General features: G+C 39.1%; 1 protein-coding gene across 2 annotated transcripts; it reads right to left on the bottom strand.

Moving 5' to 3' along the window:
• Window positions 1-46: 46 nt before the first annotated feature.
• On the bottom strand, window positions 47-24,779 carry LOC130904775 (transmembrane protein 184B-like). Of its 2 annotated transcripts, XM_057817781.1 has the most exons (10): window positions 24,376-24,779; window positions 20,159-20,398; window positions 17,185-17,350; window positions 12,057-12,147; window positions 11,897-11,972; window positions 11,658-11,749; window positions 10,588-10,757; window positions 10,206-10,400; window positions 10,014-10,040; window positions 47-2,299 (listed from the first exon to the last, which is right to left on the bottom strand). In XM_057817781.1, the coding sequence occupies exons 2-10, from the start codon at window positions 20,396-20,398 to the stop codon at window positions 2,070-2,072; spliced, it is 1,287 nt and encodes a 428-aa protein (XP_057673764.1). In that variant the 5' UTR covers window positions 24,376-24,779; the 3' UTR covers window positions 47-2,069. The 2 variants fall into 2 exon arrangements, with proteins under 2 accessions (XP_057673764.1, XP_057673765.1); XM_057817782.1 differs by lacking the exon at window positions 10,014-10,040.
• Window positions 24,780-25,947: the final 1,168 nt, after the last annotated feature.

Here is a 25,947-nt window from a genome sequence, read left to right as displayed (position 1 = left end):
TGGTAGTTTGGCATCAAAACAAAAACTGTTCAGATTTTGTCTTTGCGTTTATTTCCATTTCAATAACAAATTCCAGCAGCATAAAAGTATATAACACAGCAATAGGCAGATAAAATATATACAACAAAAACCGAACAGGGATTTATACATATATTTCAAAAAATTGGAATTGTAAAACAAAGCACTATATGAAACAATGCCATTAAAACATGAAATGCCTACCAGTGTTTAACTCTTACAACATTTTCTTCTGGAATGTTTCCATATTTTAGTATATCCAGTTCAATTATGGGATTTTAAAACAGCCTTTTAAGTTTGTTGAAGAGCAATAAGAGCGGAAGTTATCATTGCCCGATATTGCCATATTTGCGCTCACTGATCATAGTTGTTGATTTCAGATGAACACTTCTCTTAGTTTGCATCCTATATATTTTTGCATTCGCCACAACACGCAACAGCTATTTAGAGGCAACATATTGCAGTGCTCCACCATTAAACATTAACAATCACAACCACAATGTCTATTGGCTGCCGCAAAAACACAATTAGTCATCACTTTAACTAAAGTCTACTCAAACACATTCCATATTCTGTCTTGAAAGAGTAATAGTCATTTTTTTTTGGGGGGGGGGGGGGGGTAATGAGAGCTTCCGCCTGTGATTGACATTATGCTCTCTTCCACGTTCCGTTTTTTCTGCACATTATAGAAACCTTTCAAAGTATGATTTCCCCGTTTTAGAAACAAGTGCATTTATCATTATCCTCTGGTACGTCTTTGTCTAGCTGTTACAACCTAAGTCAATGTGGCTTGATCTGGGATGCGTGCAATGACCTTAATTGTGGGATTACAATCCAGTGCACACCACAACTGGGCAGCGGTGCAGTTTCAATAATCCGTGTAGGCCTTGTCCTTCTGTCAGTCTTCCTGGCTCACTAAAATCTCTCCTAAATCACATTCCATGGCGGTAAACATTAACAAACATCAGAAGGTCATTAAATCTAGTTATGACATGACACTTGACACCCCCCCCAAACAACTTAGAAATAACAATTTTCATAATCAATCCGTACCTTTTAAGGTCTCATGTGATACAATATTTGTTTAAAAAAAAAAAAAAAAAAAAAAACTTTTAATCGCAGGTTAAATTGACTACCGAAATCGAGGAATCCGATTAAATAAACACACTTCAAAAAAAAAAAAAAAAAATTATGTAATAAACAAATGTGGGTTTGCAGTATATAATGAGCTAGTCTTTAATTCACCCACATATTTACATATTTTTTGTTAAAGTTAATGGGAGTTTTAGTCCTCTACAATAACTTTAATCAGCACGAAGTTGTGCACTTTTTGGGGGGTCTTTTTTAGATTTAGATTTAAATGTTGGACTGTTCCGAGTGGGAAAAAGTCCTAAAATAGCACTTTTACTCATTGGTTGCCATTGAAAATGACACTTTCAATCCATTTGAAGTGGGAGGGTGAAAGCGAATGATTTACTGCCACTCTCCCACTTCAAATGGATTTGACATATACTAGTGATAAACCCATTACAATTAATCAAGCCCCACCCCTAATATTAACATAAAGCCTTTGATATATTTAAATATAACTATGTCAGAGTGCATTATTAATTTGAGCAATTGTTTCCTCCCTTTTCTTATTTGGCAAGGTTTCGGCACATGTTCAAATCAAGAATCAAAATGTAAAAAAGATGACGTAAGCCACCAGAAGTGATAAGATGATGGCACTTTGTAATTCCAGCTCAATATATCTAGTTTTCCAAAAAATAGCTATGGGGTTTAAAGTGCAGAAACAGGAAGCTATATGTAGCCATGAAACAAATCGTAAATACAGATTCCAGGCTGTAATTGCCTCTCTGACATTAATAATCTTACCATCTAATAAACAGATTATAGAAATACCCCAAGCACTTAACTAAAATTCTTAATCCTTTTAGTGCTCTCACCATGTCATAAACCAGACATGAACCTCAGCTAAACAAGGAAAAGCTCAGAGTTGTCTGCCATGGCCACAAGAGTGAATGGGAAACTCCAAAGAATGTGTTTAAGTCTCAGAACTCATCGTCAGAGCTGAGCAGCAGGGTCTTCTCATTGTCCCCTCTGGTGCTGAGGTTACTGTGGCTGCGAGAGAGAGCAGGGCCTCCCCCTCGCTCCAGGGTGGACTGTTGGGTGTACTGCTGATAAGCTGGCGAGAAGTTATGGATGGCATCCTGCACCATGTCCCCTGGGTTCATGGTCTCCTTCAGGCTGCTGGAGATGCTCTTCATTGGTGCACAGCGGCCTAGACATAAAATATATCAATTACTATTACTACTGAGCAGAGAAATTGAGAGAGAGACATAACAGAAAATCCTGTTGTGACTGTTTGTTTAAGGTTCTCCTGCGACAAACTTGAGTGTTTATTCTGAATCGGGAAGACAAAAATTATTTACTAATCAATCAAATAATTTGCCAGGGTCAACGCTATAATAGAATATCAGTAGATCTTATATCTATGCCACTGCTCAAAAATGTTGTACTGTATAGAATTCAATAGAGAGCCTTTATTATCGTTGTACAGAGTACAACGCGTTTCAAAGCTTTGCCATAACATGCACCACATAAAACAAAAGCATAAGTTTAAAAAGGTTATAATTAAAAAAAAAACACACAGTTTACAGCACAGGTGTCAAACAGATTCCAGAAAGGGCCAAGTCGGTGCTGGATTTTGTTCCAACCGATACAACGCAGAGAGTTTAACCAATGAACTTCCTGCTGAAACAAGCAGCACCTGACAAAGTTTAACTGATTACACATGTAAAAAATCTAATTGGTGAAAAGGTGTCCTCTTAATTGGTTGGAAAGCAAACCTGCACCCACTTGGCCCTTTCTGGAATCGGTTTGACACCTGTAGTTTACAGTGTACACAGATTGAGAATTAAGTGAATAAGTGACTAACAGGAAGTGGTGATGTAGTTTGTTGCAATATGACAGTGCGTACAGGACAATTTAGAGCACCCTAATTTTTGGACTATAAGCCGCTACTTTTTCCCCTCATTTTGAATCGCGCGGCTTGTAGTCCAGTGTGGCTTATTTGTTGATTTATTTGGGTAAATAGGTACCACTTTATTTGACAGTGGCATCATAAGACTGTCATAAGAACATCATAATTATGACATGACACTATCATGGGCATTACTGAATGCTTATGACAGATGTCAATATGTGTCATGTGGCATATTATGTCACTAAATCCATTTATGTCCAGCTCAGATCTTTTATGTCCATTCAAAAGTGAGATAATTTGCTGGATGACACTAACTGACATCTATTATAAGCATTCATTAATGCTTATGACAGTGTCATGTAATAATTATGACTGTCTTATGACAGTATTAGGGCACCACTATCCAAGAAAATGTTACCAAATACCATAACTAGCAATTAATGAAACAGCTGGAACAGTAACTGAAGAAATAATTAGCACAGAACATGACTGTTATTTACATCTGTAGTGCCGCCATGCATGCTAGGAGGAATGTTGGATGACAACAGTGTTGAGAGAAGGTGGCAGCAGAGGTTGACTGTCTACCCCAAGGAAGCAGTGCTGGCCAAATGAAGCTTTTAGTGACAATAAGGCTTTGCAGCCAATTGGTTCAAAGCTTAATGGTGGGTTATTTGGTCTCATGACAGTCTTACGGTGCCATTGTCAAATGAAGTGTTACCAGTTAATATCTTTTCGTGTAAATATCCCATAATACAATGAGGACAACTGCGGTTTATAGTCCAGTGCGGCTTATCTATGACCAAATGCTGTTTTCATGTCAAATTTGGTGGCTGGCGGCTTATAGTCAGGTGCGCCTTATAATCCAGAAATTACGGTACTCAGGCTAGGAGGCAGATAGCTGACTTGATATGATAGTAAAAATGACAATTTGTGCATAGCTATTGATGCAACAGTGCGAAATGCTATAATGTAACTGCAAATATTGCATAGGCAGTACCCAGATTGAGACATCTTTGAAAACATATTACTTGGTGAGATGCATGTGACAATGTTGTGGCATTAGCAGTGCAATGACAGTAAAATTTTAGTCACTGTCATTCCACTGCAAAATACCACATTTTTCAGACTATAAGTCTCACCAAACAAAAGATGCACAATGAAAACAAAACAACTAAAAGTCACAGGTGTATAATATAATTTTATCAGAGACCATGATCAACATCATACATGATGGTAATAACAATAAAATGTAGAACAATTGGCTAAATAGGTGTCCATTAAAAAAAAAAAAAAAAAAAAAAAAAGCTCCGATACCGATACTAGTATCGGCAGGGGGTGCCGATCCGGCCCAAAATGGTGGTATCGGTGAGTACCAACAAAGACGGCGCAGATACCATTTACCGGTCCATTATTATAACATTTGACCGCAGCCTTTTTTTTTCTCCTGGCGCTCACTACACTTTGTCTCTGTGTTGTGTGATGACTAGGGATGGGAATTGATAGGATTTTTACGATTCCGATTCCATTATCGATATTGATTAACGATTCGATTCTTTATCGATTCTCTTATCGATTCTAATTTGGGGGAAAAGAAGAACAAACGTTTTGATTGGCATTGAGTTTGTTTAATCAGAAGTCACAACCTTAAAAACTCACAACAAGGTCAAAAGAGACCCAAAGCCTCAATATTAACCGTGGCAATAAGTGGCAAATGCACAAGAATGTAACATTTTACTGAAACATTTTTCTAATAGAAATAAAAAATATTGGTATATATTGGCATATAGGTCGTTGGTCTGCCGTTAGCAATATGTGTTAAACTTGCAGGGTTCCCCAAACTTTTTCCAGTGAGGGCCGCATAACTTTTCCCTTCTCTGATGAGGGGCCGGGGTCAGTTTGTAACAGAAAAAGTGTGACGATTGCAGGAGTGCCTAAATGTAAAAAAATTATTGTTTTTCAGAATGCCACAATCAAATAACCCTTTCTGGATATTTCACGGAACAAAAGTAAATAAAATAAAAATAATAATATAACAATAATTAATAAAAATAACACTATTAATCAAATAGATAATAACCAAATAACCCTCTCTGAGTTCTTCACAGAAAAAGGCCAGAAAATAATTAACACTATTGAGAAAAAAAAAAAAAAAATTCAAAATGCTCTCTGGTATTGTTCAGGGGGCCGGACCAAATGTCGGGGCGGGCCGTAGTTTGGGGACCCCTGTTAAAGTATTATTTACCAGTATATTGAAATGCACGCCTTTTAGTCTTTATGGTGCTTTCACGCTCAAGTGGGGGCGCACTTGCGCTTCCTCACGCGAAGAAGAACGCGCTCACGTGAAGAAGAAGAAATGCCGCATCCAAGCGAGTTAGTGAGAGAGGGAAGCACTGTTGCGACCCTACGTTCTTTGTTAATGCTTGTAAAATATCTACAGAGGCAACGCCTGTATGTATCATCTTTTGTGTTGTTGTTGTGTGTTTCCACTCGCGATCGGACACTTAAATCCAGTTGTGTAGTGGTTTGAACGATGTGCTAATGCTAGCGAACGCATGCTAACTGCTTTGTTATTACTGAATTAGCCGCTAATCATCGCTGATTTACGTTGATGCAAACCTGTTTGTTATTGGGGACGAAATTGATTTGTTTCATTTCTATTTTTAGTTTCACTCTTCAAGTGATGGTTGAATAAAGTCAGCAAATTATACCAACGTCTTCTGTATCGTAATTTCGGAGTTTAGCTAGCTGTATAGCTGTCTCTGTGAGGACAGTGCAGTCTATTCCCTCCCGATGCAGTTATCTCCACTTTCCCTCCCGATGCAGTTATCTCCACCTTGCAATGATTGTAAGTCGTTTTGTTGTAATTTTTTCTCGTGAAGTGAAGACACACTTTCGAGTGTTTGAACCTACGTGCTGTCATTGTTATGTTTACAGCTGCAATGCTCGTGCTAAACCATCGTAACCTTTCATTTTCACCCTCTTTCCTGTTGAAGTGTAGCCAAACTTTGGAGCAGGTGGTTCTTGGCGCCATGCTAGTTTGATGTGTTTGGACAACAAGACTCGTTAAAGGGATCGTTAAAGGGATCGTTAAGGCTTTTTCATTGTGATGTCGAGGCCTCGAAACACTAGAAACCGGTTCCGAATTGGAATCGGATTTTGATTCCCATCCCTAGTGATGACACGTGAACACCAAGCAGCTATCGCTATTGGCCTGCTCCAGACCAATGAGAATGGGCCAATAGCCACTTCTGACCAATGACAAGGCCGCTTGGCGTCATGGCGGCGGTCGGGAAATATTTCAAAATATAAATCCCGTCAATTAAAATCAATGGCTGCATGCAAGATTTGCGGCCTGAAAGTTTCGAGATGTGGAGTTAAATCGGCCAGTTTCAATACCTCGAACCTGATAAAACATTTGAAGACGAAACGTGAACGAACACAACGAGTTTGAGCCTGCAAGAGCAGGACTGCTATCCAGAGGAAGGGCGCTGGACAGTTGCAACAATCTCTGGTCAGTTCACTACGTCATCTTTCCTTTGTCTTTTACTTAAAGAAATGCTGCAGTAATTTGGGAACTGTTTCCAAAGTAGGGTTGCCACCTTTCAGAAATAGAAATAAGGGACTCCCCCTCTCAAAAAAAGGAGGCTAATAGAGAGACGGGATGCTGTGGTCAATTATTATTACTTATAATTGTCAGCGTCCGCAAATGCGGAAACAAGGTTGGACCTCGAAGCGGACAACAAGCGGAGGATACATACAAGGGTTTAATGATTGCAAACAAAAAATAACACGCGATCGCGGGATAGTAGAAATAACAAAAGGAGTCCTTGACAGCAGGTTGACGGAGCTCAATACTACAAACTCAAAGGTTAATAAGACGATAGGCAGCGAGCCAAAAAGCCAAAATAAAAACACTCAAATACCTGCACAGGGTAGAGGTTACAAACGAGTGCAGCACACTAACAGAAAAACCCAATGCAGGGGCGTAACAAGCAAATGTAGCGAGACTATAGTGCGAGATGTCAAATGGCGATCAGCAAAGCAAATATCTCGGCAGCCTTCTCTGAGCTCACCCGTGCTTAAATGCTGCGTTGATGAGCCCGCATTGGATTCAGGTGCGACGTCAGGAACGCCCCCACTAACAGCCCAGCAACAAAACACAATCGAACCAGCAGCAGAATGTGACAATAATTTCATGAAAGTTGCACTGTTTGGCCTTTGAGAGGTTTAAAAAAGTTTACTCAGTTCATTCAGTTTATTATTATGAACTTAGTTTATTATTATGAACTTATTTTTACTTTCTTACTGTTGGGCTAGTATTATACTTTGTACAAGTCTTTTTCCTATTTTGCAAAGGTAAGCAACAGCCTGACAAAGCCTTGATAGCAATGATTTCACATCCAATTATGTAGCTCTTTTGGGGGGGTGGGGGGGTTATATATATATATATATATATAAACGGGGTGGTATCGGTATCGGCCGATACTGCGCAGCCAGGTATCGGGGCCAAAAAATGGTATCGGTGCAACACTAATATATATATATATAATTCAGATAACTATAGCCTTTCAGATAACTATAGACTAAACAAGGCAAAATGACTAGGAGAAAAAATGTGAGGGAAAGCTTGCATTCTGGTTGATGGATGGAGCACTAGTTGGTCAAAAGTGTGACAATGTGAAAGCTGACGATTTTGGTTGTAATGTGTTGAAGGATAATTTGAGATGAAAGGATATTATAATTATGTATTGGGGCTAGTGCTCTATGATATAGATTGCTTAAATGATTAAAAGCTTTATATTTTACACGTTTAACGTCATTATCTTCATAAATACACCTGTGCCTGTATTTTGTATTTTGGACAGCAGATGGCACCAAATTTGATCTGAATTACTACATTGATGAGATTTCATATGCCATAGTAGTACCACCAATCGGCTTCAAGATGTCCCCATCTCCACTCAATAGTTCCCCCTATCAACTGTATGCTAGTAATGCATGGAGAAAAAAAAATGAAAATAGCAACATAATCCACGCACAGCACAGATAACAATTCAAATGAGCTGTAAACCATAATTTAAAAAAATGAAACTGAACTCAGTGATTAAAAATGTAAATGATGACAAACTTTTACTATTGTGAAGCATTAACTTTTTCACTGCCATTGACAATGATACAGTGCCTTGCAAAAGTATTCGGCCCCCTTGAATCTTGCAACCTTTCGCCACATTTCAGGCTTCAAACATAAAGATATGAAATTTAATTTTTTTGTCAAGAATCAACAACAAGTGGGACACAATCGTGAAGTGGAACAACATTTATTGGATAATTTAAACTTTTTTAACAAATAAACTGAAAAGTGGGGCGTGCAATATTATTCGGCCCCTTTACTTTCAGTGCAGCAAACTCACTCCAGAAGTTCAGTGAGGATCTCTGAATGATCCAATGTTGTCCTAAATGACAGATGATGTTTAAATAGAATCCACCTGTGTGTAATCAAGTCTCCGTATAAATGCACCTGCTCTGTGATAGTCTCAGGGTTCTGTTTAAAGTGCAGAGAGCATTATGAAAACCAAGGAACACACCAGGCAGGTCCGAGATACTGTTGTGGAGAAGTTTAAAGCCGGATTTGGATACAAAAAGATTTCCCAAGCTTTAAACATCTCAAGGAGCACTGTGCAAGCCATCATATTGAAATGGAAGGAGCATCAGACCACTGCAAATCTACCAAGACCCGGCCGTCCTTCCAAACTTTCTTCTCAAACAAGGAGAAAACTGATCAGAGATGCAGCCAAGAGGCCCATGATTACTCTGGATGAACTGCAGAGATCTACAGCTGAGGTGGGAGAGTCTGTCCATAGGACAACAATCAGTCGTACACTGCACAAATCTGGCCTTTATGGAAGAGTGGCAAGAAGAAAGCCATTTCTCAAAGATATCCATAAAAAGTCTCGTTTGAAGTTTGCCACAAGCCACCTGGGAGACACACCAAACATGTGGAAGAAGGTGCTCTGGTCAGATAACCCCAAAATTGAACTTTTTGGCCACAATGCAAAACGATATGTTTGGCGTAAAAGCAACACAGCTCATCACCCTGAACACACCATCCCCACTGTCAAACATGGTGGTGGCAGCATCATGGTTTGGGCCTGCTCTTCTTCAGCAGGGACAGGGAAGATGGTTAAAATTGACGGGAAGATGGATGCAGCCAAATACAGGAACATTCTGGAAGAAAACCTGTTGGTATCTGCACAAGACCTGAGACTGGGACGGAGATTTATCTTCCAACAGGACAATGATCCAAAACATAAAGCCAAATCTACAATGGAATGGTTCAAAAATAAACGTATCCAGGTGTTAGAATAGCCTAAGTCAAAGTCCAGACCTGAATCCAATCGAGAATCTGTGGAAAGAGCTGAAGACTGCTGTTCACAAACACTCTCCATCCAACCTCACTGAGCTCGAGCTGTTTTGCAAGGAAGAATGGGCAAGAATGTCAGTCTCTCGATGTGCAAAACTGATAGAAACATACCCCAAGCGACTTGCAGCTGTAATTGGAGCAAAAGGTGGCGCTACAAAGTATTAACGCAAGGGGGCCGAATAATATTGCACGCCCCACTTTTCAGTTTTTTATTTGTTAAAAAAGTTTAAATTATCCAATAAATTTTGTTCCACTTCACGATTGTGTCCCACTTGTTGTTGATTCTTGACAAAAAATTAAAATTTTATATCTTTATGTTTGAAGCCTGAAATGTGGCGAAAGGTTGCAAGGTTCAAGGGGGCCGAATACTTTTGCAAGGCACTGTAGACGTCCATTCATGTTGGCTCTTTTCATCCATTTTCTTAAATGAATTTATCGCTAGTAGATGTTCAATCCATTTGAACTGGATAGAAATCCACTTCAAAGGGATTGGACGTCTATCGCTGACAATGGCAGCAAATGAGTAAAAAAAAAAAAAAAACCTGATAGGCACAAACATTGATGTAACAAAGCTTAAGATACACCTACCGTATTGTCCATAGATTGGAAATGAACCTTTAAATGCAGCATGGCAAGGAAGAAAAAGGGCAAGGGGAAATACAGTGCAAAATTCAGAAAAGTGAAGGACTGACATAAGAGGAAAATAGAAACAATAGCAAAATAAGACAACTCACAATAGAAAGAATTAACTTTTATATACTGTATAGAAAAATAACTCACCATATGAATCCAATCTTTTGTCCATGTAGACCTTATAAGTGAAGGCATGGCGCAGAGCAACAGCAGCGAAGAACATCTCAATGCAGATGATGAAGTTCTGGTACCCAGCAGCAACAGTTCCCTCACCCACCGAAAAGTCAGCCGAGTTTATCTGAGGAATGGCACCACACTTCTCTAGGATGGCCAGCAGCATCCCTGGAATAGATTAATGGCATATCAATGGGAAAAAGTGATTAGACATACGAGCAAACTGAAAGCACGGTCAGAGAATAAATTGTTCTCACAAATCAAGTCACTTAATCACTTTCCATTATGGTTGCAGTACAGCAAAGTGACTTTAGTCAGGTGTGACATTATGTGCAGTTTGTTGTGGTCTTCTTACCCTGCCAGAAGGAGAGAAAGATGACAGACTTGACCATGAAGAACTTCAGCACAGGGCTGTATGGGACAAGTAGCTCTCTTGTGGCAAAGTAGAAAAGGAAAAGCGCATACAGCGACAGGCTCACAGAGATGTTGTAGATGATGGTTGCGTACAAGTAGCCACTGGCCACACTGAAAGAAAAACATAAAAAGGAGCCATTAAGGTGCACTGTCAAACACTAATGTGGAAGTACACAAACTGTGTAAATCCCTTCATCCATTTTACATTTTTATCATTTATTACTTTGAGCCAACATTGATTTTTTTATAGTTATGTGTGTTAACTAGCACAATGAGATTTGTGCTCATATTTTATTATAGCAAAATACATACTGCATTTAAGCATTGTGAAGGCATCTGAGCATTAGCTATGACAGCTGTATTGCTGTTACAATACTAAAAATTTCAACTCGATATTCATACACCCAAAAATATTCAATACTATTTTCAATACTACATAAATAAAAACCCCAAGCGTTTTTCCATTGGTGGTCATTCTTTATGAAAACAACAACAAACAACCTCCTTTTAATTGCCCCCCAATTAACAGGCAGTGACCCAGGCCAGGAATGCCTCAAAATCAACAGAAAGTGACCTAAAACCAACAGAAAGTGTCCCAAACCCAACAAGAAGTGACCCGGAAATGCTCAAAAACCAACTGAAAGCGACAGATGAACTGGAAGTGACAGGGCAATGACCTAAAATCAACAGGAAATGATCAAAAAGGTACAGGAGGGGAGACTGGAATTACACTAAAATTAACAGGGAAGTGACCAAAAATTAAATTATTGCCTGCCGCTGACAACGATAGACACCCAATTAATTTAAATTGGAAGGACTGGCTGTGAAGACTAATGCAACCAAGAGTAATGAAAAATTTAGTTTACCCCATGACAACAAATCTCTGGTGACCTGTGGTAGTGCAAAAACGAATAATGGGAGTATTGATACTTTTGCAATCAAATATACTTGGATACATTTGACAACCCCCTAGACAGCCATGAATGACGGTAAACTGTTGTAGAAACATACTTGAAATCTCCATCTCTGTATTTTCCAAAAGCCTGAAGAATGACGGTAATGACTGCCATTAGTGGTTTGACCACACAGAACTGCAGAGTGGCCTGGGGAAGCGAGAGAGTCAAAGTCAAGTCTATATATTTGGGAAGCTGGGGAATGTATACCCTTGTCATTATACTGTTTGTACATATAGCATGAAGACTGGAGAAATACATTAAAGTCACGTAATTAGACAATGGTAAACTTAATACCTGTTTGCAGAACCTGAGGAAGCCGATGGAGTAGGTCTTACCCCACAGACAACAGGTACCATACACACAGCTTGACCTGTGCAGGGTTGCAGAGGTCAAATAATGATGGAAACAAATGTGCAGATTATGTCACTTGATTTTAGCAGGCAATAAGACTTACTCAATGGGTTTCCCCCTGATTTCAGCCATGATAGCACTTTCACCTCCCAAATACTCATAACACAGACTGAGGAAGTTGTAGATGACGAAGGCTGGAAAGAAAGCACACAAACATTTACAGTACTGTACTGTTTACAGTACTTGTTCTCCCTCTTTTTCCGGTAGTGTTGCGGAGTTTAAAACGTACATATTTTTGTTTCTTTTGGAAATGGTACGGTGAGGAAAATAAGTATTTAGTCAACCACCAATTGTGCAAATTCTCCTACGTGAAAAGATTAGAGAGGCCTGTAATTGTCAACATGGGTAAACCTCAACCATGAGAGACAAAATGTGGAAGAAAAAAAAAAAAAAAAAAACAGAAAATCACATTGATTTTTAAAGAATTTGTTTCCAAATTAAGAGTGGAAACGTATTTGGTCACCAACAAACAGGCAAGATTTCTGGCTGTCAAAGAGGTCTAACTTCTTCTAACGAGGTCTAACGAGGATCCACTCGTTACCTGTATCAATGGCACCTGTTTTAACTCATTATCGGTATAAAAGACACCTGTCCACAACCTCAGTAAGTCACACTCCAAACTCCACTATGGCCAAGACCAAAGAGCTGTCGAAGGACACCAGAGAAAAAAATTGTAGAACTGCACCAGGCTGGGAAAACTGAATCTGCAATAGGTAAAACGCTTGGTGTAAAGAAATCAACTGTGGGAGCAATTATTAGAAAATGGAAGACATACAAGACCACTGATAATCTCCCTCGATCTAGGGCTCCATGCAAGATCTCACCCCGTGGAGTCAAAGTGATAACAAGAATGGTGAGCAAAAATCCCAGAACCACACGAGGGGACCTAGTGAATGACCTACAGAGAGCTGGGACCACAGTAACACAATGCGCCACCAGGGACTCAAATCCTGCACTGCCAGACGTGTCCCCCTGCTGAAGCCAGTACGCGTCCAGGCCCGTCTGCGGTTCGCTACAGAGCATTTAGATGATCCAGAAGAGGACTGGGAGAATGTGTTATGGTCAGATGTAACCAAAATAGAACTTATTGGTAGAAACACAGGTTCTCGTGTTTGGAGGAGAAAGAATACTGAATTGCATCCAAAGAACACCATACCCACTGTAAAGCATGGAGGTGGAAACATCATGCTTTGGGGCTGTTTTTCTGCAAAGGGACCAGGACGACTGATCTGTGTAAAGTAAAGAATGAATGGGGCAATGTATCGACAGATTTTGAGTGACAATATCCTTCCATCAGGAAGGGCACTGAAAATGAGACGTGGCTGGGTCTTTCAGCATGACAATGATCCCAAACACACAGCCAGGGCAACAAAGGAGTGGCTTCGTAAGAAGCATTTCAAGGTCCTGGAGTGGCCTAGCCAGTCTACAGATCTCAACCCCATAGAAAATCTGTGGAGGGAGTTGAAAGTCTGTGTTCCCCAACTACAGCCCCAAAACATCGATGCTCTAGAGGACATCTGCATGGAGGAATGGGCCAAAATACCAGCAACAGTGTGTGAAAAGCTTGTGAAGAGTTACAGAAAATGTTTGGCCTCAGTTATTGCCATCAAAGGGTACATAACAAAGTATTGAGATGAACAATTGGTACTGACCAAATACTTATTTTCCACCATGATTTGCAAATAAATTCTTTAAAAATCAAACAATGTGATTTTCTGTTTTTTTTTCTCCACATTCTGTCTCTCATGGTTGAGGTTTACCCATGTTGACAACTACAGGCCTCTCTAATATTTTCAAGTGGGAGATCTTGCACAATTAGTGGTTGACTAAATACTTATTTGCCCCACTGTATTTTTGGAATATTTTGCGACTCTTTAGTCCTTTTGAAAAAAAAAAAAAATAAATAAATTTTTTTTTAAAAAAAAACTAAAAACACAATTCTTTTCACCCGAATCTGATCCCCAGAAAAATGGCTAAATTAGCCCGATTTCGATCATGTGATCGGATTGAGTACATCCGTAGTTAATTTAATTACATATCGACGTTTCTGCACTCATTTAAATGGGACTCCAGTCTGGTGATCTTCATTAGTGAAGTAACATGGCAAATCAAGCACTTTCATTCCCAAGAGATTTTTTAAATGTTTTGCCTTAATGCATTCATTTCTCATAGAATTTTTTAGTAGTTAAAAAATAAAACATTTCTAAACTATGATCTGGTTAGTTATAATGAAACATTAGACAATAGCATTCTAAAAACTAAATACTGACATAGTGTTCACTAGGGCTATGTAATCATGCAGAATTCATAATGAGGATTAATTTAAACTTTTCCCTCATTTTCAGTCATCATGCCTCAGCTTATGTTGTAGATTTTTCTTGTAACCAACCACACAGACTTGAATTAAAATAATGTGAACAAAAATGGCCGTCAAAGGCAGTGTAACATGATCGCTGAATGCTAACTATCCCATTTCAAACGGATTTGATGTCAATCACAGTCCATGGCAGTGAATGTGTAAGAAGACGCAAGGACGGACAACTTAAAAGTCTTAGCATTCCCACATTAATGTCTCAAATGTCTGTTTTGCAGCCGTTTTGGGAAATTATCAAATCAATGCAGTTTTACTACAAATGAATGACAATGACAATAAAACATTTAAAACAAAAGATTTAAAACAAAAGATGTGACATAACATTCATTTGAAAAATTTGTAAGTACTGCCTGCTGACGAGCTTTTTGTTTTTTTTGGTCTTTTCTGAATTTGCTGCGTTTTATGTGGTTGCTAGGAAACAGGTTAGCCCTCTCTTGTAATATTCTATGGGCCGTAGAGACGTGATAATAAAGACTGAAGCATTTGTAAACCAACTGTATAGTGTAAAAGCCATTGGCCACGTTTACATGCTGACTTTTATTCATACCGATTCAAATCATTCCGAATGGAAATTTCAGATCAGCTGTTTACATGTCACTTCATCTATTCCGATTCAGCGTTTACATGTGACTGCCTTTATTCCGAAAGGACGTTTGACAACTGCCGTCTGACATGCGCAGATTAATCAAAACAAAGCGTCACGTTGCAAAACATGGAGATCGATCGTCGGAGTGCTGCTGTTTTAACTTTAACCCACTAGTTGTGTTTGTGGGGTCGTATCCGCTTCTGCTGTTTTGCTCTTTTGCCTTGTAGTAGCCGGTTTTCCACCGGTTTCTAATCTGGTCAACGCTCCGGTCTATTCCGGCTTCGTGTAACCTCTCGTGAACTTTCTTAAATAGTTCACTGTTCCTCGTTTTACGCCCGTCTAAGCGAGCAATTATATTCAATTCTTTTAAAGTTTGAATTAAATACAATCTTTCCGCCGGACTCCAATTAGGTGCGCTGTGCTTGGAAGCCATGTTGCAAGTGACGTTACTTACGTCACCAAGTGACGTCACCACGTCAGTACGGAGCATGCGCAGAAAGAACGCAACCAGACACCATTCCGCTTCCCTGTTTACATGATATAATTTTACTTCTAATCGGTTTGGGAAAAGGAATATTCCACCCCTGTGAATCGGAATGAAATTCCATTTGGTTTAGGCCTGTTCATTCCGAATGAGGTGTTTATATTAGTGATGGGTCCGTGAGACCTCATGAAGCGTGTCGACACAGTGACACATTGTGTTGACACAGTGTGGATACTGTGTCATTGAATACTGACACCTGCTGGACATAAAAAATCCCTACAGGCAACCCACTTGACAGACTGACACGGAATTGATGACATAGCATGTAAAATCAAATCATTTAAGTCTTTGCATTCATATCGCATTATTCCATATCTTTAAATTATGTGAACATATATTATAATGTGAAAATGTAAGTAATAATGAATGGGTGAATAAGGAATGCCTGTGGACTTTTTGTTCTGATAAAATTTTATTCAAAAACCTAGTTTTTTTTATGTTTAAAATTTAGTTGGTTCCTTTTTTTTTTTTTTTTTTAAACAAGCCTGCTGTGGACAACACACTCGCATGGAACCAACGATGCCAGCATGCAATAGAATTTCCAGTTGAAAGAGGTTTGGATAAGATGTCCATTGGCTCCTCCAGTATTGAAGAAAATTGGCATTGCGTACCATGTTCGGCTCAGCCATGCATCGGTGCACTTTTGCAATTTCATCTACAGTTGCATTGCCTCCTTGACTCCCCACTTCGTCATCTAAGTGCTACCATAGCCCATCAGTAAGAAATTGAAGTGGATAAAAAATAAATTATAGCTTAATTACAGATTTCTAATAAATTACATAAAAAGTGACTGTGGGAAAGTAAAGGAATGGCTCTATACCTGTGTTTATTTTGGGATTATCAGAAACTTCATTCTCATGCTTTGCCCAATAATGCTTCAGCATTGAGGAGGTGGCAACTGTTTGTATATGACAGGTTAGTCATATACAAAGTACAAATGTGACATTTCATCTGCAAAAAAATAACTTTAATAGTAAAATCCAAAATTTTGAAACCGCGCTGCGCTTCATTCAACACGTCCTGATCAGGACTCGAACCCACGCGCACGACGCGTAGGGGACGAATGGCGTTTGCTTTGACCACTAAGCTAGCAGGTCACATGTTGTCGTGTCTTGAAGGCAATCCAACACAAACGACGGACCAACGTGCACCCGTTACACTTATAAACTAAGATTTACCTTAAAATTAATTGTATTTTGAATGGAAGATGAGAAGTGCGTTTCCCTGTCTTACGTCCATTTCCACAGCATGTAGACAACGAGGAAGTAACCGTGAGATGTGGATTGTTTCAGCAGCTCCATCGCGTTGACAGACGCGCTTCCTTTTGAACCAGTTTGCCGCGTCATGACTGTGTCGACACAGTTCAATGAGTTCATGCATCGGTCACGTGATTTTCTTGTAGCGATACGCGCACCGACGCAGGGGTTCCGCCATGAGCTTGGCGCGCGCGCCGGCGCATTAGTATCACTGGACCCATCACTAGTTTATATGGAACACATTTATTCGGTTTGGACAAATATTCCGATTGTAATTGGAATATTTGGCTCCATGTAAACGTGGCAATTGACTGCAAGCAAAATATTCACCTCTAGTGTCTATCAGTGAGTATGGCAATATAACTCAAGGCCAATAACAAAATGAATTCATTTATCTGTCTATTGACTCACCTTCATAGCAGTCTCTAACTGTGTCAAAGTATACGTAGTACTCCTCATTGGTAAAGAATAGAAGGCTGAGCCAGGAGTCAAACGCATAGATGGGGACAATGAAGAGAATCCTCACTATATGCCTCTGCTCATTTGGAGAGCTGTAGTAACGTAGATGCATGTAGATCTGCAGTGTAAAGGAGAACAGGATTATTGGGTTCCATAACTTCCATTGGAGTCAGATGCACATTTTTGTTAAAAAAATGCCCCCCCCCCCCCCCCCCCAAAAAAAAAAAAAGATTAACAATAGACCAGAGTAACACTACACAGCTCTAAAATCATATTAAGAGAAGAGCTTTGAGACCAAGTTCCTCATTTCCCTTTGAAGGAGCGTCAGCGTTCCTTTTTTTATATGGGAAACCTCCCAGGAGAAGTAAGGGGCAAGTGAGAACCCATTCCTTGGTAAAAGGCAAGATAACCCAACTGGAGGTGCCCAACACATTCTCAGAAATAAAATTATATGATCTGACAAAAACACATATACAGTGGGGAGAACAAGTATTTGATACACTGCCAATGGGTTGTATCAAATACTTGGTCTCCCCAATGTATAACTACTTAGCCTGACTACCAAGCTTTGTTTCAAGAGAAACAGGGTTCGAGTCATCATCTGACCAATATCAGCCTTGCAGTGAAGAAAGTCGGCAGCTTCAAGTTTTCAAGGATGTTTTGTAGCACCAGGAATTTTAGACTACTGTAATTTTTGGACTATAAGGCGCACCTGACTATAAGCCACCACCCACCAAATTTGACACAAAACAGCCTTTGTTCATAGATAAGAGGCACCGCACTATAAGCCGCAGCTGTCCTCACTGTATTAAGAAATATTTACACCAAAATATATTAACCGTAAGGGTGTAACGGTACATGTAATAGTATTGAACTGTTTCGGTTCGTGGTGCTCGGTTCGGAACACACGCGTACCGAACGTGTTTCTGACATAATATAACCCTTACTTTTCGAGGCTGTGAGTCGATCGGGTTACAGTTTCTTTGTGTAGATTTTATTTACTCCGTCTTCTCTTCTATAATGAGGACCGACACGGTAGGACAGTACCCAGAAACGTCGACGGCGCGACAACGTGTCCGCCGCGAGAACGCAATGAAACGCGGGCGTTAAAGTCAATCAGCCAATGCACACCAGTCGCAGTGCGGCCGCATGTTAGAAGCGTCTCAGAAGCGGCTCAACATGATGCACGCGAAAAGAACGGCAGCGTTTATTATTTGACACGAGACGCGACCCTCCTGCGTCAATACTACTACTGGGAGCTAGGATCGGGCAGACCGGAAGTCACTTGTTTAAAAATATGGTGGATTCGGTCGATTTTCACACTAATACGCAATCGTAACCCACTTTTTGAATCCATCAGATCTCTTGAGTGGTAGATCGGGGCACAGTTGACTTGTCTTTGTTGATTTACTGCCGTCTTCTCTGCAATAATAATAACCAATACGGCCCCGTGTTCAATACAAAACCCTCCTACCACAACAAAACAAGTAGGAACTATTATTCACATAGGTACTAAAGTTATACAACATAAAATATACAATATAAATGAATACTACATCACATTGGTAAAATATAAACACATAATAAAATAAATAGTAGCCCATTTAAATAAAATAAATTGAAATGAGCTAAAACACCTGTAATTAAATAGTAATAATACACACATCCTGCTTAGACAAATAAATTTATTAATTTCTGTGTGGCGCTTTAACTTGAGAAAATCCACCAATAAAGCTTTTGAAAACCGTTCATAAGAAAAAAAAATGTTTCATTGAGGCATTTAATTTGTAAAATACATGTTAAAATCTTTGTCCCTGGGATTGCTTTTCTTTTTAGCACAGGACTTCTTTTTCTCCTTTCTTTCAGAAAGAAAGCTGACCAATATGCGGGGTCTGAAAGGCAAATTGTTGTTGGATTATCTTTAAATATCCACTACTTTTTGAGCAGAATTCTAGCTTTGTATAGGCTAATGTTCCTATTGTTGAAAGCACAGAAGTGTGTAATAAAAAACAAGCACATTTATATTTTGCATTTTGTTTTCTTACTGTACCGAAAATGAACTGAACCGTGACCTCAAAACCGAGGTACGTAACGAACCGAGATTTTTGTGTACCGTTACATCCCTAATTAAACGGTAACACTTTATTTGACAGCGGCGTCATAAGACTGTCATAATTATGACAAGACACTGTCATGAGCATTAATAAATTCTTATGACATACAGTGTATCACAAAAGTGAGTACACCTTTCGCATTTCTGCAGATATTTAGGTATATCTTTTCATGGGACAACACTGACAAAATGGCACTTTGACACAATGAAAAGCAGTCTGTGTGCAGCTTATATAATAGAGTTAATTTATTTTCCCCTCAAAATAACTCAAAATATAGCCATTAATATCTAAACCCCTGGCAACAAAAGTGAGTACACCCCTTAGTAAATACGTACATCCTTAAATGTCCAAATTGATTACTGCTTGTCATTTTCCCTCCAAAATGTCATGTGACTCGTAACTGGAGTGCTGTCAGCACTGCTGCAGAGATTGAAGAGGTGTGGGGTCAGCCTGTTAGTGCTCAGACCATACGCCGCACTCTACATCAAATTGGTGTGCATGGCTGTCACCCCAGGAGGAAGCCTTTTCTGAAGATGGTATGTAATAAGTGTTATCCGGCAAATTTTTTCACTAACTCTGTTTATGTCCAGATCAGATCCATTCAAGAGTGAGATAATTCTTATGATAGTCTTATGATGCCGCTGTCAAATAAAATGGTACCTATTAACCCAAATAAATCAACAAAAAGCCGCACTGAACTATAAGCCGCAGAATTCAAAATGAGGGGAAAAAAGTATGAATAGGACAATGTTTTTATTTAATTTGACAAAAATAAAGAATGCACAGTCTGTTAATGAAATGGAGGTCTTTACCTGGTGGCATGTAATCAGGAGTGCTGTCCAAACAAAAAACCCCGATATAGTTTGGGCAGTAGAGGTCATGAGGAAAATGGGCTGCTCTGGGGTGACCAATGGAGCGTCTGGTATAAGGGAAGAGTTTGACCCTGACCCCTGGGGGCGCATGGTGGCAGCAACTCTGGGTGCAAGGCCTGCAGGAGAGTCATTAGCCAGCCTCTCTGACAAAGGTATATCTCTCTTCCAAAGCTGACTCATCTATTTGAAAAAGCGAAAGAGAGGAAGCATTTCAGCAAAAGCATTCAAAGACACACCTACTGTAAGTACGGTTGAATTTCAAAAATTGATTGGAACAGCGAGTCATGTTGTGTTTTAAAACTAAAACTATTTAAATGAGTTTATCATTAGTGGACGTTTGATCCATTTGAACTGGGAGGCTGGCAGCAAAAGAACTTGCTGCCACTCCTCCCAGTTCAAATAGGTTGGACTTGCATTGTTGTTAGTAACGCGTTAATAAGTAACACGTTACTGTAATCTGATTACTTTCTTTCACTAACGAGTAACCTAATGCATTCATTTTTCCAAACCAGTACTCTGATTGGTTTCCTTAGTGTCTGTGCGTTACTATTTTGTTATTGCCTCATAATGTATGAAGAATGAAGAATATTGTAGTCATGTATGAAGAGCATTTTGAATAGAAAATGCTAGAAAAAGGGTTCCGCTACGTATTTGTTTCCATGGTAACCGCTCAAAGTTACTTCCTGTTTTGATCTCGAGTCACACAAGGTAAGTGTTTTGGGACTAAGAAAGGCCAGACAGCCAACACGGGTGCACATTCGAGCTGAGTGCAGCCACTTGTTGAGATGTGCGAGGGAAAATTGATCCGTGTACGTTTATGAATGAACGTGAGTATTTTTCCTTCATTCTGTTGGGTTCCAGCGATAGGCTGGACCCCCTGCATGCGCGGCCGTCTCAAAGGCTTTGCCGTTGCGACGACGGGTAGTCATTGCTCCAAGTTGGCAAGCATTGTTTACATCATATTCGTGTTGCACGTTTATGCTGTGAGGTGATGTGTTCATTTAGTATCTTTGGGATGTGTTGTAAGGCCGCTTGAGTGTAAAGTGCTTAGTTGATGCTACGTTTTGTGGCCAAATTGACCTCGTGTGTGTACGCTGTACTTCTGCCTCCACCTTTGTCTTTATTGCACTGTGCAATTCATTTGTGTGTTGTTGATTACTGTGCAGTCGATTTGCATTGTTTTACATTAGCACTGATATGCTGTTAACCCTAAACCCTAACCCGAAACTCAGAATTTTTGAAGTTAGGCTTAATCTTCAAATTAGCGGGGTTAAATTAGTCGGTGGAGTTGATTTCAACAAATTCCACGCAGTTTGTCAGTTACTTGTTAGTTTCAGGTAGTTTTGCACCGATACCATTTTTTGGCCCCGATACGATACCTGGCTGTGCAGTATCAGCCGACACCGATACCACTTTGTTTGAAATATACATATATATATATATATACATATATATATATATATATATATATATATGCACATATATATATGCACATATATATATTAGGGCTGTCAAAATTATCGCGTTAACGCGTGGTAATTAATTTTTTTTAATTAATCACGTTAAAATATTTAACGCAATTAACGCACATGTCCCGCTCAGAAAGTATTCTGCCTTTTGGTAAGTTTTACAGCAAGGCTTTTTGTGCTGTCCAACAGCGAACTCTTGTGGTCGCTTTGCGACATGGTTTATTGTTTTCTTGCCAGTTCATCATGGCTGCACGACGTCTCGGGCTGATAATGTTGTGCTTATATGATCCTTGGACAAGATTTGTCCGTAAGTATGGTTGTTGTAAAGAATGTACATATTATGTTAGTAAGCGAAATGTTATATTTTTTGTATGAGACGCTTTTTGTTTATGTTTAGTGAACCTGTATAGCGTGCTAAGCTAATGTTGTTGCTAATGCAATGCTTGTGTACTTTTTTTTTGTAGTTTTATGACGGTCTAAAGAGGACAATGGTTTGAGGCCATTTCATTAATAAATCAGATGAAAAAGGAAGAAGTCTAATTATTAAGGCGTCGTTCACTAGCTGTCTAGCTTTGGAAAAAGTAGACGCTTCGGAGTGAGGACAGCATAGACAGATTTAAATGACAGTAGAGTGAAATGCCCACTACAGTCCTTATGTACCGTATGGTGAATGTATATATATATCCATCTTGTGTCTTATCTTTCCATTCCAACAATTTATTTTACAGAATATATATATAATTTGCAGAAAAATATGGCATATAATATAGATGGTTTGAATTGCGATTAATTACGATTCATTAATTTTTAAGCTGTAATTAACTCGATTAAAAATTTTAATCGTTTGACAGCCCTAATATATATATACATACATACACAAAGTGAATCCAGTTGAACATTTTGTTGCATACCTGGTATGGGTGACAAATTAGTTAAACATTTGACCAACAAAGGCCAAAAATAGTTCTAAATTTGTGAAATTAAAACATGTATAATATAGTGAAAAAGTAAAAATTTAATGAATGAATAAACTTTTTAAACCCCGAGTTTTGGCTCTCAAAGGTCAAACAGTGCAACTTTCATGAAATTATAAGTAATAATAAATTGACCACAGCATCCTGTCTCTCTATTAGCCTCCCTCTTTATGCACCAGCAGCAACATACACTTAGCCACTTAGCTTAGCTTACTTTGCTTACTTCTACAGCACTTTTGAGTAGGTTTGCCAACCATCCTTTGAAATAAGGAGTCGTTCCAAATTGGGCATTAAATATTGCGTTGCGTATTGAACCAATACGGAATATATATAAATAGATACATTTATATGGATTTTAGGAATTTTGGGAATGTCCCTTTTTTTTCGTTGCATGTCAGCTTTGGGTGTGAGGGGGGCGTCCCTTTTTTTATATTTCTGAAAGGTGGCAACCCTACTTTTGAAACAGGTCTCAAATTACGGCGGCATTTCTTTCAGTAAAAGAAAATAAAAGTAAAGTAGACGAGGTAAACTGACCAGGGTTTGTTGCACCGGTCCCGCCCCCTTTCTCTTGGTAGCAGTTGCGGCTGTTGTAGCCTCAAACTCTACCATACTACCATTTCGGGCCGGATCGGCCCCTCCTGCTGATACTGGTATCGGTGCATCTTTAGTTTCAGGGCTCCGGATTGGCTAAGCTAGCTAGTGACTCAATGGTGGTTGAAATCAACTCCATTGACAAATTAAACCTCCGCTACTCGAAGATAAAGCCTTTTGTTAAAAATTCTGATCTTCCCATTTTAATTCAATTATCGGAAAGTCAATTACATGCGATGACATTTTTCTGTTGTTATTCTTATGTTGAGGCGTCAAAGGGAGAAAAATTGGTAAAAAGTAACTGATAAATTATTTTTAAAGTAACTTAGCTACTTTGATAATAGAGTAATCAGTAAAGTAACTGGATTACTTTTCTGAGGCGTAATCGGTAATCAGTAATTAAATTACTTTTTCAAGTAATCTGTGACGACACTGATTGTCATCAAAGGTAGCCAATGAGAAGCATGATTGAGGACATAGAACTGACTTGATCGAGAGGACAGTGCACGGTTCATTGTTTACCTTATAAAGTAAATGATTTTCATTCATAGATAGATTGATAGATAGATATAGAATGTGGTCCTCTATACAAATAACAACAACACAGCACAAGCAAAAGATTAGATTTGAACTACAGTGAACAACAGTGGGTCTCCTAGCGACCCACTTTTAAAAGGTGCTTCCAAAACCGTGAAACTGAGCAAAATGTTAGTCAGGCTCAACACAATCAAATTTTTAGCACCATTCAGACGAATAATAAAATTAAACATCAGCATCCTCAAAACAGACTGAAGAGTATTCACTCGAGCTGCTGCAAATATAAAAAATGTTGTTCTGCAGTTCTAACAATAACACAGTTCCTAAACTCTAAACCCAACCCAAAGACATTGGTAGCATTGAAAGTCACAAGTCATTATTAAGGTCTGATTCATAACAAGTTTTATATGATAACATGGATTTGGCTTCTCTCACAGATTGTCAACTCAGTCAAACTGCGTTAGAGGGGACCGACGACAATCACTGCCCCCTAAAAATTGACCACGATTTATGAATTAAATAAGATTCGTTTACAATGCGTCTACAAATATATATATTAGCATGACACGTAATATATGGCACTTACCTCATCTGCAGTTGTCTGTTCAGCGGAACCGCTTCGTATAGAAATCAATTTAGCTCATCTCGTGTCAATTTTCAAGATGACCGACGAAACTGTGGCATTCTGACGACCTACGATGTAATCGTGGAACTGCTGCTTTTAACACAAACACATTTTCTTCTTTACAACAGCAAGCTAATGTCGGTAGATGGAGGGCTAAAGCGACAGACGCTAGCTCGCGTTAGCTTGACGATGACTGACTTGTTTTCTTTTTGTTACATTCAGAATTAAAAAACGCTATGATGTTTTAAAAAGCCCCAAACGGTGAAACATCATTCAAATATAACGACTACTATCTTGTAATTCCCTCGTAGGATCCAAGTCCAGTCCAGTGTCATTCAGTCCTTCATATCCCCACCAGTCGCAAAGCAAACATCATATTTTTACGCATGCGCAGTGATGTTTATTAGTGCACGTATTACAATGTAGAAAACATTCATCATCGTACATTTTTTAGTTTAGGCCGCACACGCATGAGAATGGGTTACGGTCGGATCATAGATCATTTTGCTTAATTACATCAAATTAAAAGTCGAAATAAACTATCCCCACGGAATCCCCCCTGTGCCAGGGTAAAGAAAAAACATTTTTCATAGGTAATCTTTTGTGAATTGTGGGTCAATTTGGTAATTTGCACCCACAGATTAACTTTATTATGTAGTATTGGGTCTGATCTTCTTCAGCATGTACAGTCATGGGCGAAATTATTGGCATTCCTGGAATTTTTCCAGAAAATACAGCATTTCTCACAGAAAGGTTGTCAGTATTTGTTTCTTGGATGTGCACTGGAAAAACACAAGTTAAAAAGAAAAGCCAAAATGTACAAAATTTTACACAGAATGCAAAAAATGAGCTGGATAAAATTGTTGGCACCCTCAACTCAATATTTGGTTGAGCATCCTTTAGAAAAAATAAAGTAATCGCTTTCTATAACCATCAAAAAGTTTCGTGCACCTCTCGGATGGAATTTTGGACTGCTCTTCTTTTGCGAACTGTTCCAGGTCTCTCAGATTTGAAGGGTGCCTTCTTGCAACAGCAATTTGAGATCTCTCCATAGTGGTCAATATGATTTAGATCCAGACTCATCGATGGCCACCTCAGAATTCTCCAGCACTTTGTCTCCAACCATTTCTTGGTGCTATTTGAGGTATTTTTTGGGTCATTGTCTTGTTAGATCACCCAAGACCTCTGACACAGACCCAGTTTTCTGATACTACATCCTACAAACATTTTGATAGTCTCTATATTTCATGACTTGCACACTGTCAAGGCACCCAATGCCAGAGGTAGCAAAGCTACCCCAAAACATCATTGGATCTCCACCATGTTTGAATATTGGCACTGTATTCTTTTCTTTGTAGGCCTCATTCCTCTTTCTGGCACTGGGTGCCTTTACAGTGTGCAACAAGTCATGAAATATGGAGATTATCAAAATGTTTTGGGCCAGTCACGGGTGTTCCAACAGGGCATTGACCCAAGACATACCTCAAATAGCACCAGGAAACAGTTGGAGACCAGTGCCCAGTGCAAGAAACA

This window comes from Corythoichthys intestinalis, chromosome 16, assembly GCF_030265065.1.
Source record: "Corythoichthys intestinalis isolate RoL2023-P3 chromosome 16, ASM3026506v1, whole genome shotgun sequence".
Lineage (NCBI taxonomy): Eukaryota > Metazoa > Chordata > Actinopteri > Syngnathiformes > Syngnathidae > Corythoichthys > Corythoichthys intestinalis.
Note: the sequence above shows the minus strand (reverse complement) of the source record. Positions and strands in the feature narration are given on the sequence as shown.